This window comes from Rousettus aegyptiacus, unplaced genomic scaffold (assembly GCF_014176215.1).
Source record: "Rousettus aegyptiacus isolate mRouAeg1 unplaced genomic scaffold, mRouAeg1.p scaffold_m13_p_3, whole genome shotgun sequence".
Lineage (NCBI taxonomy): Eukaryota > Metazoa > Chordata > Mammalia > Chiroptera > Pteropodidae > Rousettus > Rousettus aegyptiacus.
In genome coordinates, this window is record NW_023416306.1 from 18,199,678 (window position 1) to 18,215,304 (window position 15,627).

Sequence of the window (15,627 nt, forward strand, 5' to 3'; positions counted from 1 at the left end):
GAATAACAAACTAATTACTCAAAACTAAATAACAGCTAAGCTATACTCTTGAACCCTGAACCTACTTAGCCTCTGGAAGTACTATACTTATTAAGGATCATCTGTTGAACAATTTTTACTTAACAGAATCTCTTTATCAATAATATACCCTGATAGAGCCATTTTATTTGCTTTGATAACCATTTATAGACGGTCAATTTATTTTAGTTTTTCTTTCTCCATTAGGTGCACCAGGTATAATTTCCTCACCATATGCAGGGGCTGCTGGATTTGCCCCAGCCATTGGATTTCCTCAAGCTACAGGTGACTCTTTTAAAGTTGAATTTGAACTGATTTTTTATGATGCGCTGTATTTTCTAGGAACTTATCAAGATGAAAAATGTTAAGCATATTGGAAGGATTTACACAACAAGTATTGTGTTTTTCAGCCATAGAAGTGGCTCATTGTATGATAACAGCTTCCTTGTATTTACAAATAATTCTATAAAATCTATTGCTGTTGGTAATAATATTTATATAGCACTTTACAAGGTTACAAAATGCTTTTCCCATACATAATGTCATACATTCTGCATGTATACAATTCACCTGTTTTAGGTCTACAACTCAGTGACATTTAGCAAATGTAGAGTTTTGTAGCCATTACCACAGCCCAGTTTAAGAACATGCTGTATCTACTTTTTTTTTTTTTTTTTTTTTTAGTTTTTGTGTTAATTTGTGACTTCTTTTTGTGACTTCTGTTCAAGGATTTTTTAAAAATATGTCTCAAATTTTCTAGTAGAAGTCAGTATAAAAATTATATTTATAGAAATGTGCTGGGATATATCTATTTAAAGAAGGAGGAAGTACTTGTAGTTGATAGACCCTCTGAAAAGCCTAATGGCTTTTTAAGACCAGTGAATTCAGTCACTTTGCAAAATGCTGTATAAATAATAGAATACTGAATGTGATGTCAAAGAATAAGGAATTTGACTTCCAGACAGACTCTGTTGGGCAGAAGACTGGCCTTCATATCCTTATGGTAATTTTGACACAATTTCTTCTATGTTTTTGCTTTTTTATTCAGTTATTTACTTAAGTTATATCAAGTATTATAATTCCCCAGATGACTAGACTATGAAATGCTTTTGATGTTTTTAAAAGGTCTGTCAGTCCCAGCTGTTCCTGGAGCTCTTGGTCCTCTCACAATCACCTCCTCTGCTGTCACTGGAAGGATGGCCATTCCTGGGGCTAGTGGTATACCAGGGAATTCTGTTCTGCTTGTCACCAATCTCAATCCTGATGTGAGTTGAAAAGCATTATAAATAAATAAGTCTTTCAGGAGGAGGTCTATATAGTCAGTTCTGATGGATCTAGTGTTATAATCAAATAAAAATGTTTATGTTTTAAGGATTTTTATTAAAATTTATCACTAATGTATATAGAGGAAGCATGTAAAATAACCACTTTAAACAAAGTCAACTGTCATTATTACAAGTAAACTTATATAACATTTTTATTTAAATTAGACACTTATATTTTGTGTTATCCTTTTCAGCTTGTCACACCACATGGGCTTTTTATCCTATTTGGTAAGTTATTTTTAATATTATCTGTGATGTGTATTGAACATATTTCATTATTCAGTAATATTTATTGACTATTTCTATGTGCCACGTAGTATGTTTGATATTGAAGTTTGAGTAGCAAATAAGACAGTAATTATAATACAATAAAATTTTATAAAAAAAAGGAAAGAAATAGTGATCATGATGGGAGCATGTAGCTGGGAGGCCTGACCTAGCTGAGGGAATTGAAGATGGTGTACCAAGAGAAAAGAAAGTTAAGCTGACTTGTGAAAAATGAGTAAGCGTTAGCCAGGCAGAAAAGGGAGGGCGCATGTTCTTTCACAGGTAACAGCAGTGAGAGAGAGCTTCTGGAACATGGAAGTGAAGGAAGCCCAGTGGGGAATGTAAAGGAAAGACATGTTGAAGCCGCACAGATGGATAGAGACGATGTCCCGCAGAGCTTTGTAAGCTAAATAGTGGAGCTTGGCTTTAACCTAAGAACAGTGGGAAACCATTGAATAGTTTTAAGCAGAAGAGAGGCATAACGAGATTCAGGTTTTACGAATAAATCTCCAAACTTTGTAACAGTGTTATTCTCTGTTAAAAAAAAAAATTTAGCACATATTCCTAATTTATATATGATTAATTATTCATAAACATCACCCATCTTTTACTATATTCATTATATGTAGTATATAATATATATAAATACATGAGCAATGAAATAAGCAATATTTAATATTTAAAGACTTTTATTAATGAAACTTGTAAAAACTATTAATATTTAGTGAGAAATGTGATTTAATATGCTTCATTATTTTCACAATCTTTTTTATTTTGATTTAGTATTCCAAGGTCTGATTCTAAAATCACTTTATTTTAGTACTTTATCTTAATGGTTGTCATAAATGAAAAAGATACCTCATAAACATGTACACTATAAATGGAAATGTTTCATTGTTGCTGTACCTAATTAATTATGATGCTGATTTTTCAGTCTAATCCACTAATTTTTGGTGTACTTAGAAAAGTTCTGTTTTTCCTCTTGTTAGATTAGTTGATCTTAAATACTGTCACATTAGAATACTTTTAACAAATGGGGTTAAAACTCACTTTCACGTGGAAGAATTTTTAATACCATGGAAAATTGTTTCAGATTTTTTGAGTGGGTAATAGGTTTTTTAAACAGCAGTTTTGAAGTATAATTTATAGCCACACAGCTTACCTGCTTTACATATACAGCTCCATGATTGTTAGTACATTTGCAGTGCTGTGCAACCATTATTAATTACTGAAGTACAATTTTTTTTTTTAGGCAAGGCAACCCTTGGTTGACCTCACAGATTGCAAGGACCTTGTCAGCTTACAGTTCCTTATTTTTTTTTTTAATTTTTACACCTATAGCACCTGGTCTTCCTAGGTGGTCTCCCATCCAAGTACTAACCAGGGCCGGCCCTGCTTAGCTTGTTCAGGGTAGCATGGCCATAGACCTGAAGTCCAATTTTAGAACATTTCTGTCACCCCACAGATATCGTCCATGCTCATTTGCAGTAACCATAAAATTTGTGTTCATGACACATTTCTGTAATTTTCAGTAATAAAATCATGTATTAATGTTACATTTTCAAATGTCTTTTTAATAGCCAAAGCACATTTCTTTCTAAAAGTAGTTAATTTCTCACTTATTTTAAAAAATATCACCCTCAGCTTGAACAAATTATGTTATTTTTAATATATATTTCAACCATTTGTCGTTTCTGAAAAGGACAGCAAATTTGGAATACTTATATTTTTCTTTTATATTTTGAAAATATCATTCATCTCTAAGTTCATTCACTCTTAAGTGTTTGCCCACGAGATAAAGAGTACTCTTTGAGTGCTTTGAAGATTTTCATAGTTATTCTCTCATTGTATTACAAAGTATGGTAATGAAGCTACTACTTAAGGGTCTTATTTTTGTAATATTGGTGATATCCTGTAGCAAAAAAGTGCAATAGTGCAATATATTTTAATACACTGAATGAAAAAAAGTGAGAGAATGTCCTCGATATTGTAGATTCTTCTGCCTATAATTTTATCTTATATTAAAAATGAGTAAAAGTTTTTCCTATTGGTTTTATATAAAAAAATCAGTGCAAATAAGAGTTTGATTGTTTTCCTCTCATACTCCAATGAATCATTTTGCCTGGCCCTGAGAGATAGGACCCAGTATCAGGAACACTAATGTAGAAAAATTGGATGTAATGATATCAATTAGGAGGCTGACATGATAGTCTGGATGTGAAAGTGATGGTTTTGATAGTTAATGAGGTTGCGAAGAAGTGGGCAGATGTAAGAGATATTTAGGCCATAGAATCAATGGGTGCTGGTGATTGATCGTATGTATGAATTTAAGGAAAGGAATTCAAAAGATGAATCCCAGTTCTCTGACTGGAACAAGTATGTTGATGATGATAACATTTGTCAACAGAGTTTATGAACACTGGATATGGAAAGAGGAAAGGGGGGATCTGGAACATAGAAGAGAGATGTGTTTGGGAGCATATGTATGAAATTGCCTAAGGAATATATATAATATGAGAAAAGAGACCTTCTTTAAATGTATTAGTAAAATTAATTATTTTGTAGTCAGACATTAAAAACTTTTGTTTTGTCTTTTTAATTAGGAGTGTATGGTGATGTACATCGAGTGAAGATTATGTTTAATAAGAAAGAAAATGCCTTGGTTCAGATGGCAGATGCAAATCAAGCTCAGCTAGGTACTAATGGTTATTAGTAGTAATAATAACCACCTCCCCTTTTTGTATATGAATTTTTCTATAAAATAAACAAACTTGTAGGGATATACTTTTACTGAAGAGTAACTCTTTATGCTGATGTCTTCATATTATTTGGACCTGCTTATATTTAAAGATTAAAGGCATTTAATATTCTTTGAAGTCTGAAATTGATTTATCTACTTGAATATATTATTGCTATTTAGAGCTTTGACTCATTTATTCTGTTTTATTTTATTTACTTGTTTTCCTTCCAAATTAAGTTTTCTAGAACTGTTGCATGGCATAAAAGTTTGGACAAACTTCATAATGATGCACAAGAAAGTGTCATTCCACAGCCTCATTGTTCATTGTCATAGTGGCTGTTAAAAAAAAAAAAATACTTGAGATTAATTTATTCAATAATCATTTCCTGAGCACTTGTTATATGTTCCAGGCAGTCTTCCTAGCACTATGCTAGGAAGATAGTTGCTTTGTTTTTGTTTTTGTTTGTATGTATTTGTTTATTTATTTCGATTCCTTGTCTTCCATTATGGTAAAATAAATCATTTAATATATTTCCGTATATGAGAATTTTTTAATTTAAAACCATTTTAACTCTTAAATCAACAATATAATTTTAAATGACTAAAAATAATTTATAATTTAGACAAATTTTACAGAGATTCTGTCTTACTACCCAAACTGTTCTTTCTGTGCACCAGCAATGAACCATCTGAGCGGTCAGAGACTTTATGGAAAAGTGCTTCGTGCTACACTGTCCAAACATCAAACAGTTCAGCTTCCTCGAGAGGGACAAGAAGACCAAGGTCTGACTAAGGATTTTAGCAATAGTCCTTTGCATCGCTTTAAAAAGCCTGGCTCTAAAAACTTCCAGAATATTTTTCCACCGTCAGCCACTCTGCATCTTTCCAACATCCCGTATGTACCTAATTAGTTATATTCATTTAGATGATTAATAATTTACAGTATATGTTTTAGGAGAGGTAAAAACTCTGAAATTATTCTGATGTAGCAGTTGTCCTAATGACTTTCTTGTGAGATGATGCATTTGCTATTATATCTTAAGAAGGTTATATTTCCAGCCATACACTGCAAAGTAAAAGATAGGAATGTTTAAAAATTTTCTTTTAAAATAGAAAATTAGCAACTAATTACCTTTCAGTTATAAAAGGGCATAAAAATAAGTTTATGCAGAAATATTCCATTGATACATAGTTGTTCATCCCTTTGTATAGAGGTAAAGACTCTTAAGTAACCAACATAGCAAAATCAAATAATTTATCTAAGAATTTGGTAAAAAAAAAAAAAAAAAAAAAAAAAGAATATTCTTTATTTTTTCATCTACAACTTTCCAACCCATATGTAAATTACACTTAATTGCTAAAAATGATTTTTTGTGTGTGTGTGGCCACTCTGTATTTACCAGTGTTGTAGCAGACTTGTTCTTTAGTAATCTAAACAGCAGACTAAAGAGCATGGGTGAAAACCATTTGTTCTTATATGGCCCATGAACTAAGATTGATTTTTATATTTTCAAATAGTTGAGGAAAAGCAAAAGAAAATTATTTTGTAGTTTGAGAAAATTATACAAAATTCAAACTTCATCATCCATAAATAAAGTTTCATGGAACACAACCATACGCATTCATTTAAGCTACAGCAGCAATGACTGTTGTGGTTATCAAGACCTAAGATATTTACTGTTATGGCTCATATTAGAAAACATCTGGCAACCTCTGTTCTAATTCTTGAAATTTTTGAGCTACAAAGATGGCGGTTTTGTGTAAATCTAATACATGAAGGAAGATAAGCTTTGGAAAGACAGGGATAAAAGCTCTGGGGTATTGTTGTATGGACGCGTGTATGTGGAAATCTAAAGACATGAGGGAATAGAGAATGGTAAAGTTCTGAAATATTACTGAGAATGAGAGTAGGAGATGAATAGTTATAGAAAATAATTACTCATAATAGAGTTAAATACTAAGGCTCCCAGCTAGTCTTCATTTAGACTGCATGGAGAAACCTTGAATCTGAATTGAGTAACGGCTCAAACCTCATGCCATCTAGGAAACTGGGGGAACTACTTAAGGAAAAAAATCTAGGTTATGTGAATCTAGAAATTTAGAAACTCATCACTATGGAGTCAGAGGGGCAGCATATTTAGTAAGGCAGGCTCCTATCATTGTTACCTTGTAAATGTAATACATTGTCCAGGAGCTGGTCCCATGTTACAACATACTTAGGACATATAGGTAGAAGAGAGAAAGAATATTTTTGGAACTCATCTACCAAGTCCTGGGCACTATGGTGATGTTTTACATGTGTTACTTCATTTAATCTCCATATTAAACATTTTTTAATTGTGATAACAATATATACAACATAAAAATTTACTATTTTAACCATTTTTGAGTGTGCAGTTCAGCATACATTCCCATTATGCAGTCATCACCTTTGCCCATCGGTAGATCTTTATCATCATCCTGAACTGAAACTCTAGACACATGAAACAGTAATTCCATTTCCCTCTAACCCTTAGTCCCTGGTAACCACTACAGCAGTCCCTTCTTTTCAATGGGGGATGTGTTTCAAGACCCCCAGTGAATGCCTTGAAACTACAGATAGTACCAAACCTTATGTTTAGTATGTTTTTCCTATACATACATAATACTTGTGATAACGTTTAATTTATAAATTAGGCCCAGTAAGAGATTAACAACAACATAATTAAATAGAACAATTATAATAATATACTGTAATAAGTTATGTGACTGTAGTCTCTTATTAAGTCAAGAACTTTTACCTTTTCAGTTAAAGGAAGCACTTTTCAGCTTTTCTTTGGCATATCCAAATTGCCAACATTACTGCTCTTGTGCTTTGGGGTCATCATTAAGTAAAATAAGAGTGACTTGAGCACAAGGACTGGACTACTGCAGTAGTCCACTTGAACACTGAGAAGGTTACTAATGACAGGCTGGTAATGCATACAGTGTGGATACGCTGGACAAAGGGATGATTTAAGTCCCTGGCTTAATGGAGCAGGATAGCAGGAGATTTCATCATGATACTCAGAATGGTGCTCAATTTAAAACTTATTAGTTGTTTATTTCTGGAATTTCTCATTTAATATTTTCAATCTGCAAGTAGCTGAAACCGCAGAAAGTGAAACCGCGGATGGGGGGGGGACTACTATATTCCACTTTTTGTCTCTATCAATCAGTTTATCATAATAACCTTTGAAGTAAGGTTTTTTCCTCAAAGTGGCATATAAAGTAAATGAGAAATAGAATGTGAATGTAGATCTGTCTCCTTCCAGAGTCAGCTGTTGTTCTGCTGTCCTTGCTGGCAGTTATGACATGAGGAAGAGTCTACCCTCAGTCACTTGACTCTCATATAATAAAACACTGTATTATCAACTGCCACATAATAGATCGCCCCAAAACTTAACACAATAGTAAATGGTTATTATCTCGTACTTTCACTATGAGTCAAGAATCCAGAAAGTTGCTTAGCTGGGTGTTTTTGGCCAGGAGTCTCTCATAAGTTTGCATCTGAAGGCTTAACTGAGGCTGGAGGATCCACTTCCAAAGTGGCTCACTCATATGCCTAGTTGTTGACGCGAGGGCCTCAGTTGCTTGCCACAAGGACCTCTCCATATGGCTGCTTAAGTATCCTCATGAAATGGTTTCCTCCAAAACTTACGATTCAAGAGATGGCAAGGGGGGAACTGCCAGTGTCTCTAAGCTTCAGATGTTGTCATTTCTACAATGCCCTTATAGGTTACAGAGGACATCCCTATTTAGTATAGCAGGAGTGTATTAAAAGGCATGAATACAAGGAAGCAAGAGAGGGGCCATCTTGGAGCCTAGCTGCTCCATAGACATATGCATAATTACGCTGAAAACAATTAAAAGTGTAGAACTCTAGATTGTAGTAAAAAAGTCAGAACTAGAGAAGTAGCTTTGTAAATACTAGAGTTAAATACTGAAGTCAATGGTATGGGTAATAATCTCTTTGAAAGAATAAATATGGAAAGACTTATATACCTGCCCACATCTTTTGCAAAAGATGCGAGGCAAAATTCCGTTGTTTGAAGACATTTATGTGTCAACCTCAAACATCTTTCAGGGCAGTTCCAAATCATACCTTCATTGCATAGCTTTATCCTCTAAAATGTGAGATACTCTGGAGACTTTACTATTGCAAGTTAATCTTTGCTTCATTAGGGCTAAAGTAGTTGGTTGACTCTGTGATGTTTTCACAGCCCTTCTGTTACAATGGATGATCTGAAGAACCTTTTCACAGAAGCTGGATGTTCAGTGAAGGCTTTTAAATTCTTTCAGTAAGTCTATGCTTTCAAGAAATACATTTACCTTGTTTAATATGGTATGCAAAATTTTTAAGTCATTCAATAAAGTTTTCTAGGGTCGGGGAGGAAATTTATAGGAAAAAAATAATTCTATACACTTTTTATATTTATGCCATTTTCAGGAAAGATCGCAAAATGGCCCTTATTCAGTTGGGATCTGTGGAAGAAGCAATCCAGGCTCTCATTGAGCTTCATAACCATGACCTTGGAGAAAATCACCACCTCAGAGTTTCCTTCTCAAAATCTACAATCTGACTTTTCTGTGAATTTTTCTCCTAAGACTGGACCATAATTTCAGGAAAACATTCAGACATGGACTGAAGCAGCTCAAGACCAATTCTGCCTCTTTTACAAAAATAATTCTTTCTGAGTTTGATATTCAAGTATATTCAAAAAATTAAGGGATGTTCTTCCCGCCCCCCCCCCGCCCCCCGCCAATATGTAGTGAAAGGTTTGATTTTCCTTTATACCATGGTTTCTCTGAAAATGATCTTCAGGAAAAAAAAAATCAGGAAAAAAATTTTGTCAATAATTTAATGCCCCATATTAAATTGGATTTCAAGAGGACAGACTTTCTTTTAGTTTGGATCCAGATCAGCCTTATACATTTCTAAACTCCTTTGTACTTTAAAAATTTACACATACAAACTTTTAGAATTACTCAGTGTAATTTAAACTACTTAAAACCAAGTTTTTAACTTTATGATTCAGAACTTCAACTCCTATAGGAAATTATGTTCACTTATAAATTATATCAATTATTTGGCATATATTGATAGTTATGCATAAACAAATTGTGTTGTATTGGAAGCAGATTTAAACTTGTATGTTTTCTTTCAATTTTCTTTTTTAGTGGAAGACACTCCTTTGAATATTGCATATCTTTAACTTTTTATGACTATTTGGAGAAACAAAGTGTCTTAACTGTCCCCAAGACAATTAAGTGGAATCCAACCAAGATCTGTTAAGGTGTCAGAATAATTAATAATTTTATTAGGAAAAATCATGTTTTAAATTTCAAAATGGCACTTATTTGCTGAGTAATATAACATGATCTTGGAAAATTTTAAAAAGGTAATTCTACTTATAAACTACTTTTTTATAATTATTTTCAGAAAAAAGTTTACAGTCTTAAGGAAAATATTCAGGTCTATCATATGGTTTGACAGATTTTTTAAAGTTATTTTTGGTAAGGTCTTCTTTTAGAAAAAAAATCTCAAGGGTTTTTTGTACCACTATAATCTGTAATACTTATTCAGAATTACCGTGTATTTAGTTAATTTCTTATTATGTGCCTTATTATGTGCTTATGATACAATAGGTTAGAGTTTTATTTTAGTATCTTGAAAGCTATATTGTGGGCTTGGTGAGCATTTGTTTTTTCTTTCCCTGTTTTAGTAAGGATTTTAAAGTTTTTTTCATTACAATTTTAAGTGGTTTTCAATAAGTAATAGTTTTTATTCAAATTTATGGTGCTTTAGTGCAGAGATGGGGTGGGGAAGGTAAATGGTTTGGGGAATAACTCAGTGCACACCTGTAAGCCTCTTCACATTGGTGACCAGTAGCAGTCATTGTCAGTTATAGCATACTGTTTGGGAGCTATGAAATGTGATCTCAGTTTCTGGATCTTGTCTAATCTTTATCATCAGAATTTGTCTCAGGATTACTTGGTTTTTCTCAGTACTCTAATGAGAACTTGCTTTTCTTTGTTAATGTAACTTCATTACTGAGTGCCCACACGTATGGAGTATGAGAAGGTAGGTTCCTTCTCATTCTTTGTCCCTCTGGCTTTTTGGTTGAATGTAAGAATACATCTTAATGTTGATTCAATAGTTGTATAATGTAAAATTGTTTCTTTTTAATGAGAAACTGTGCTTTTGTTAATTATTCCTTTAATGCTTGACCAGATTTTTTTTAAACAGTTTGTCAAAAGGGATATCTTTGTCCATCCCTTTTTCACTTTTCAGATTCTCAGAGTGACTCATCTCACCTTTTAAAAGAATATCTCAATCATTAATTTGAACATAAGAAGGTTTCTACAGAAGAAATTCCACAAAAAAATTGGAGACCACGAAAGATTTTATAGGTGGTTGTTAAAAAGCAGAATCCACTCAGCACTGAGCAACAGTTAGGTGGTAGGTAGAAAAGGAAGGAGGACATTGAGTTGAGACCTTGCAAGTGGATCGATTTAGCATTGGCTGAATAGATAGGTATAATCATTTATTATGTTTTACCTTTTCACTTATGAAATCTATCTTTAGCAAAACTCTTGTGTTAAGGGGGGAGGAAAACATTTATTTGCAAAATCTCCCAAAATATACTTCTTTTTTCCTTCCATATAGGCACTATGATAATTTTTAGTGGCATGTTAAATTGGATTATTTCATTTACTCTGAGTTAAGAATTACTGTGTAATTTAAAATCATGATTCTCATAACATTCAGTGTAAGTGTAGCAGAAGGGCGATCATAATGGTGTTGAATGTAATTTTGAAATAGGGCATGGCCTTTAAATCCGGGAGAGAACATTAGAATCCTTTTCAGGGATTTGTGTGTATGTGTGTGTGTGTGCGTGCGTGTGTATAGATAGTATATATATATATATATATATACACTCTTCTAATGTTGTACATACATATGCACATTACATACATTTTAATTTATTGACAAAGAAAATCAAATTAAGATTTGGAAAAGTGAGATATTCTTATATAAAATAGTGTGTTTGAAACCATCAATCTGTGTCTTAAATTAGCTGTAGCACATGGCTGTTGTCTATACTGGGCTATTTGCTGTTTGAATTCTAGAGGTCTACCGTCTTTGTTTTGGCATAGTTTCTGTAAAAATTAAAAAATATCAGGGTAGTGGAAAAAATAGATCTTTATATTTTTGTTTTGGCATGTGATTACTAGATATCTTCTAAGCAATGTTTTTGCTGTCGAGCTGTCATAATATTCTCTTTTTAAGTTTATTTACTTTATTTTAAGGGGTATTGTCATCAGTTTTAGAGGTGTCTTGACTTTTACACAAAGTATACATATTCAGGACTTTAAAAAAATAGCAGTACACATTTAACAGTAACGATTTATGCCAAAATGTTGTACTTTGAGGTTTAAATAACTGCAGAGCAGTAAAATGTGTTTTTTGTGAGATACAAATAGAAAAATGACCCAGTATCTTAATTGATAACTTACTGGAGAATATCAGAATTACCCAATAGCTCCTACAGAATGCCATAAATTCTCTAAAACTAAACATTAATAATCATATATTTGTAGTAGTAATGTTTCCAATTTTGTTGTTGAAAGTTGCAGATATCTCATAGTCTTTAGAGACATATTTCTGCCTACGTAATTCCTATGGGAGCGGAGCACTGCTTTCTTTGGCTCCACCTAGGATGGAGATCATAAGTTCTATGTCAGTTGACTAGAAGTTAACTCTCATGGATGTCTGTTCAGTTTCATGTTAAATTGTCAAATTTAATTTAATGACATTTAGGCAGCAAAGTTTAAATATACATTGAGTATATTATGTGATTTCTGTTCCCCCTAAATTTTTTTGGACAAAAGATGACAAGCTCAAAAGTATGTGTTTTCCCCCTCATCAAGTCACTTAAAAAACCTGTTTGCCAAATGATTAGTCTATCTTTTAGAAAACCTAATGTGTACTGCCATTTTTAAAACCAAAAAGACAACATGACTATGCGTAAAAGCATTTTCTTAGTCGTTCCTTTGTCTTGATCTGTTGTTAACAAGAATAGAACTGCCAGACTTAAAATATTCTACTATTGTGCTAAAAGAAATACAATTTAGATTGCACAAAACTTTTCCTTTAAAGAAAATATAACTCAGCTGTTTTTTAAAAGAGCTGTGTTGTTATCTACAAGACTATTTGCAGTCTTTTTTCAGAGCAAATTCTAACAACTAGTTGTAAATTATTTAAAAAATAGAAAATTACTAAAATATTAGTTTTAGGGGTTTTATAGAGGGAGAAAAACAAAACGGGACCAAAGTTTATGTGCCTTCTTCAGTCGTCTTAATTGACCTTTTCTTCCTATTCGAGACTAAGATGTAGTATCAGTATTCTGGTTTTCAGGAAATATGTACTATATAGTTTTAAAAGAATGTTATCCCACAGACTATTCATACAAGCAAAGAATTTTAACTGTATAAATGAAGTCTCTGTTACACTCTTGCCTTTATCACATAATATTCATTATGTAGCATTGTGGAGGTCCAAGAACAGAGCTGCTCTGAATCTCTGTGATAGTCATTTTTAGTTTTTGTAACCAGGCATATGTTCCAGAGAACAGGGATATTCTTATGGTCCAGTGACCTTGGTGATAATAGTCATGATTGAAAGCTGCTTATGGCAAGCTTAATTCAGCACTGTAAACAGATTTTCATTCTTATGGTATTTTCAATTTTTGAATCTGTGTCGTAGTTGTAATAACAAATTTAAATAGCCTTTTCCCACTTAACTGTTGTTATTCAGATATTTAAAAAAATTCATCCCACATCCAGATAGTACTAATTATAAAGTTTGCTGACCAAGCAAAGTTTTGCATCAAAATGTCACCTCATTGCTCTGACCAAAGACTGACTTCTGGTTTTAACTCCTTTCTATTAAGCATTTTTTTTTCCCAAGCTCCTTTCTGAAAGAAGACCTAGTGCAAAGCGGCCTTTACTTTCTATTTCTTATTGGTGAATAGACTACTTACAGAAAATGGGAGTTTAAATGTGAACTGAATGAACTAGGATAACAAGGTTTTGATGGACATTTTCAGTACTGTATTTAAGAAAAAAAATAGCACAGTTAGGAGCCTCTGACATTGTCTCATGTTTTACACAGTCTGTTCATTAAATTCCCTTTTTCAGTTCATAAGAATGTTCATCTAACAGAAGAAGATACTGTAAATATTTGTAACAACATTTTTTTTTAACCAGGCCAAAAAAGAAAAAAAAAAGGTTTTGGGGAACAACTTAACATATAAAATGATTTTATATAAAACATCAATTGTCTTGTATATTTTGATAAGAAGCAGTACCAGCTTTCATTTGTAACACAGTTTGTGGCATTGGAGAAAAAGAATTCTGTGATTGTTGAAGTGAATTATGTTATAAATGCAAAGAGAAGATAAAATATTAAAAAACATTTTCTAAATGCGTAGTGCATGGTTAATTCAAGCTTCTGTACACTACAGTATATTCCATTTTCATTCAGTTTGTATATTTGCTGACTATTACTTAATATCTCTAATCTCTTTTCCTAACAAGTATAGCATTGTAGCATGCCTTTTAATAAATGTCATGACATCTGTACTCTCTTTAAAATTTTTGTGTACTTGTCTGTACTTTGGGTTTTCCCTTGTCTTTTCTGTAATTCTAATGATGTCATTTTTTTTTTTAATTTTCCATAGCCATCCATCTAAACTTGTCTTAGAGAATAGCAAGCATATATTTATACAAATTAAAAAAAAAAAATCCTAAGTCTACTAACCACCTCTTTTTAAACTAAGGAAAAAGTTTCATTTTGGGGAGCACACTGCTTTTCTAATCTTATGTAACTTCTGTAGCACTCCTTTCCTATAAGTAAGTACAGGCTGGCGCATGCGCTTTCTCCTTTCTCCTTTCTCCCGCGTGCATGCATGCACACACACAGTATATGTGCAATGCCAAATGAGTTGGAACACTCTTTCTAGTTTAGTTCAGTTTTTGGCTTAGTATTCATAAATTCTGAAACGTGAGGTGTGATCTCTACCCAAGTTTGCGTCCTTTTTTAATTAAAGGGTACATATTGCTTTTCCTTAGACGAATATTTCTGGGTTCTTTTAAAGAGCTATTGGATTGTAGGAGTCTCAGTAGTAATTTATTTTAATCTTTTACTCTAGGATCTTTTGGAAGAGAGTTTATTTTTAATGGAATAGAAAATTAGGTAAACACTATACTGATCTTTGCAGGCTCCCCTGTAAAATCTATTATCTCCATAAATGTTAACCAGATGAATTTTTTTTAAGCATCCTAGTCATTTTTGTCAGGAAAGAATATAATAATCCTATGGCCAAATGAGGTTTTTATAAACTTACTTGACCATGAAATGCCCTTAACCATCATTAAGAGTAGCAGTTTTAAACACAAATGGGTCTAAGATACCGCCTAGTGCAGTTTCCACACACACAGGTAGTGAGTTGCCCAAAGCCACATGCCAGTTAATTGCAGAGTCTGGATAAGAAACCAGGCCTCCTTGATGGTATCCATTACACCCAGGTGTTGTGGTTTTGTCCTGCTAAGTGCTGTGTGAGGGTTATGATCGCAAAGGACTGTACACGAAATTGGGGTCTTATACTTAACCAAAACCAATTTAAAGACACTGAGTAGCAGTGGGGGTATTTTTATTGAAGGGTAAAATGTCTACCTACTTATGAAATTTTTAAACGAAAAATGTAATTTCAAGTGGTAAATTTCAGAAAAACTAACTCTTAAAACTATTTGTAATAGTTTGCTAGGGATGGCATAACAAAGTATTCCAGACCAGGTAGTTTAAAGAACAAGTTTATTTTCTTACCTTTCCAGAGACTAAAAGTCCCAAGATCAGGCGTCGGCAGGATTGATTCCTTCTCAGGCCTCTTTTCTTGGCTTATAGATGACCATCTTCTCCCCGTCTCCTAATGTAGTCTTTCCTCTGTCTGTGTCTGTGTCCTGCTCTCTTTTCTCAAAAACGGTCATACGGGCTTAGGGCCCACCCATCTGACCTCATATCACCTTAGTAACCTCTTTAAAGGCCCATCCCCAAATATAGTTACATTCTGAGACAGCAGGGTTTAGGACTTCGACCTAAGAATTTGGGAACATAATCAGCCCATAACACTTTAATAAAAATTATTCAACTTACCCAGTACTGATTGTACTAGCAATTAGAAATTCATAACATAG

General features: G+C 33.0%; 1 protein-coding gene across 5 annotated transcripts in view; it reads left to right on the top strand.

The window, feature by feature from the left end:
- Positions 1 to 14,023, top strand: part of PTBP3 (polypyrimidine tract binding protein 3) — an 85,595-nt gene extending 71,572 nt beyond the window's left edge. For all 5 annotated transcript variants that reach the window (XM_016126348.2, XM_016126345.2, XM_016126336.2 and 2 more), the window contains 7 exons: positions 226 to 303; positions 1,144 to 1,283; positions 1,538 to 1,571; positions 4,214 to 4,306; positions 5,029 to 5,245; positions 8,592 to 8,669; positions 8,819 to 14,023. In XM_016126348.2, the coding sequence (XP_015981834.1) occupies positions 226 to 303; positions 1,144 to 1,283; positions 1,538 to 1,571; positions 4,214 to 4,306; positions 5,029 to 5,245; positions 8,592 to 8,669; positions 8,819 to 8,951 (773 nt within the window). In that variant the 3' untranslated portion in view covers positions 8,952 to 14,023. The remainder of the gene's footprint in view (positions 1 to 225; positions 304 to 1,143; positions 1,284 to 1,537; positions 1,572 to 4,213; positions 4,307 to 5,028; positions 5,246 to 8,591; positions 8,670 to 8,818) is intronic.
- The last annotated feature ends 1,604 nt before the right edge of the window (positions 14,024 to 15,627 follow it).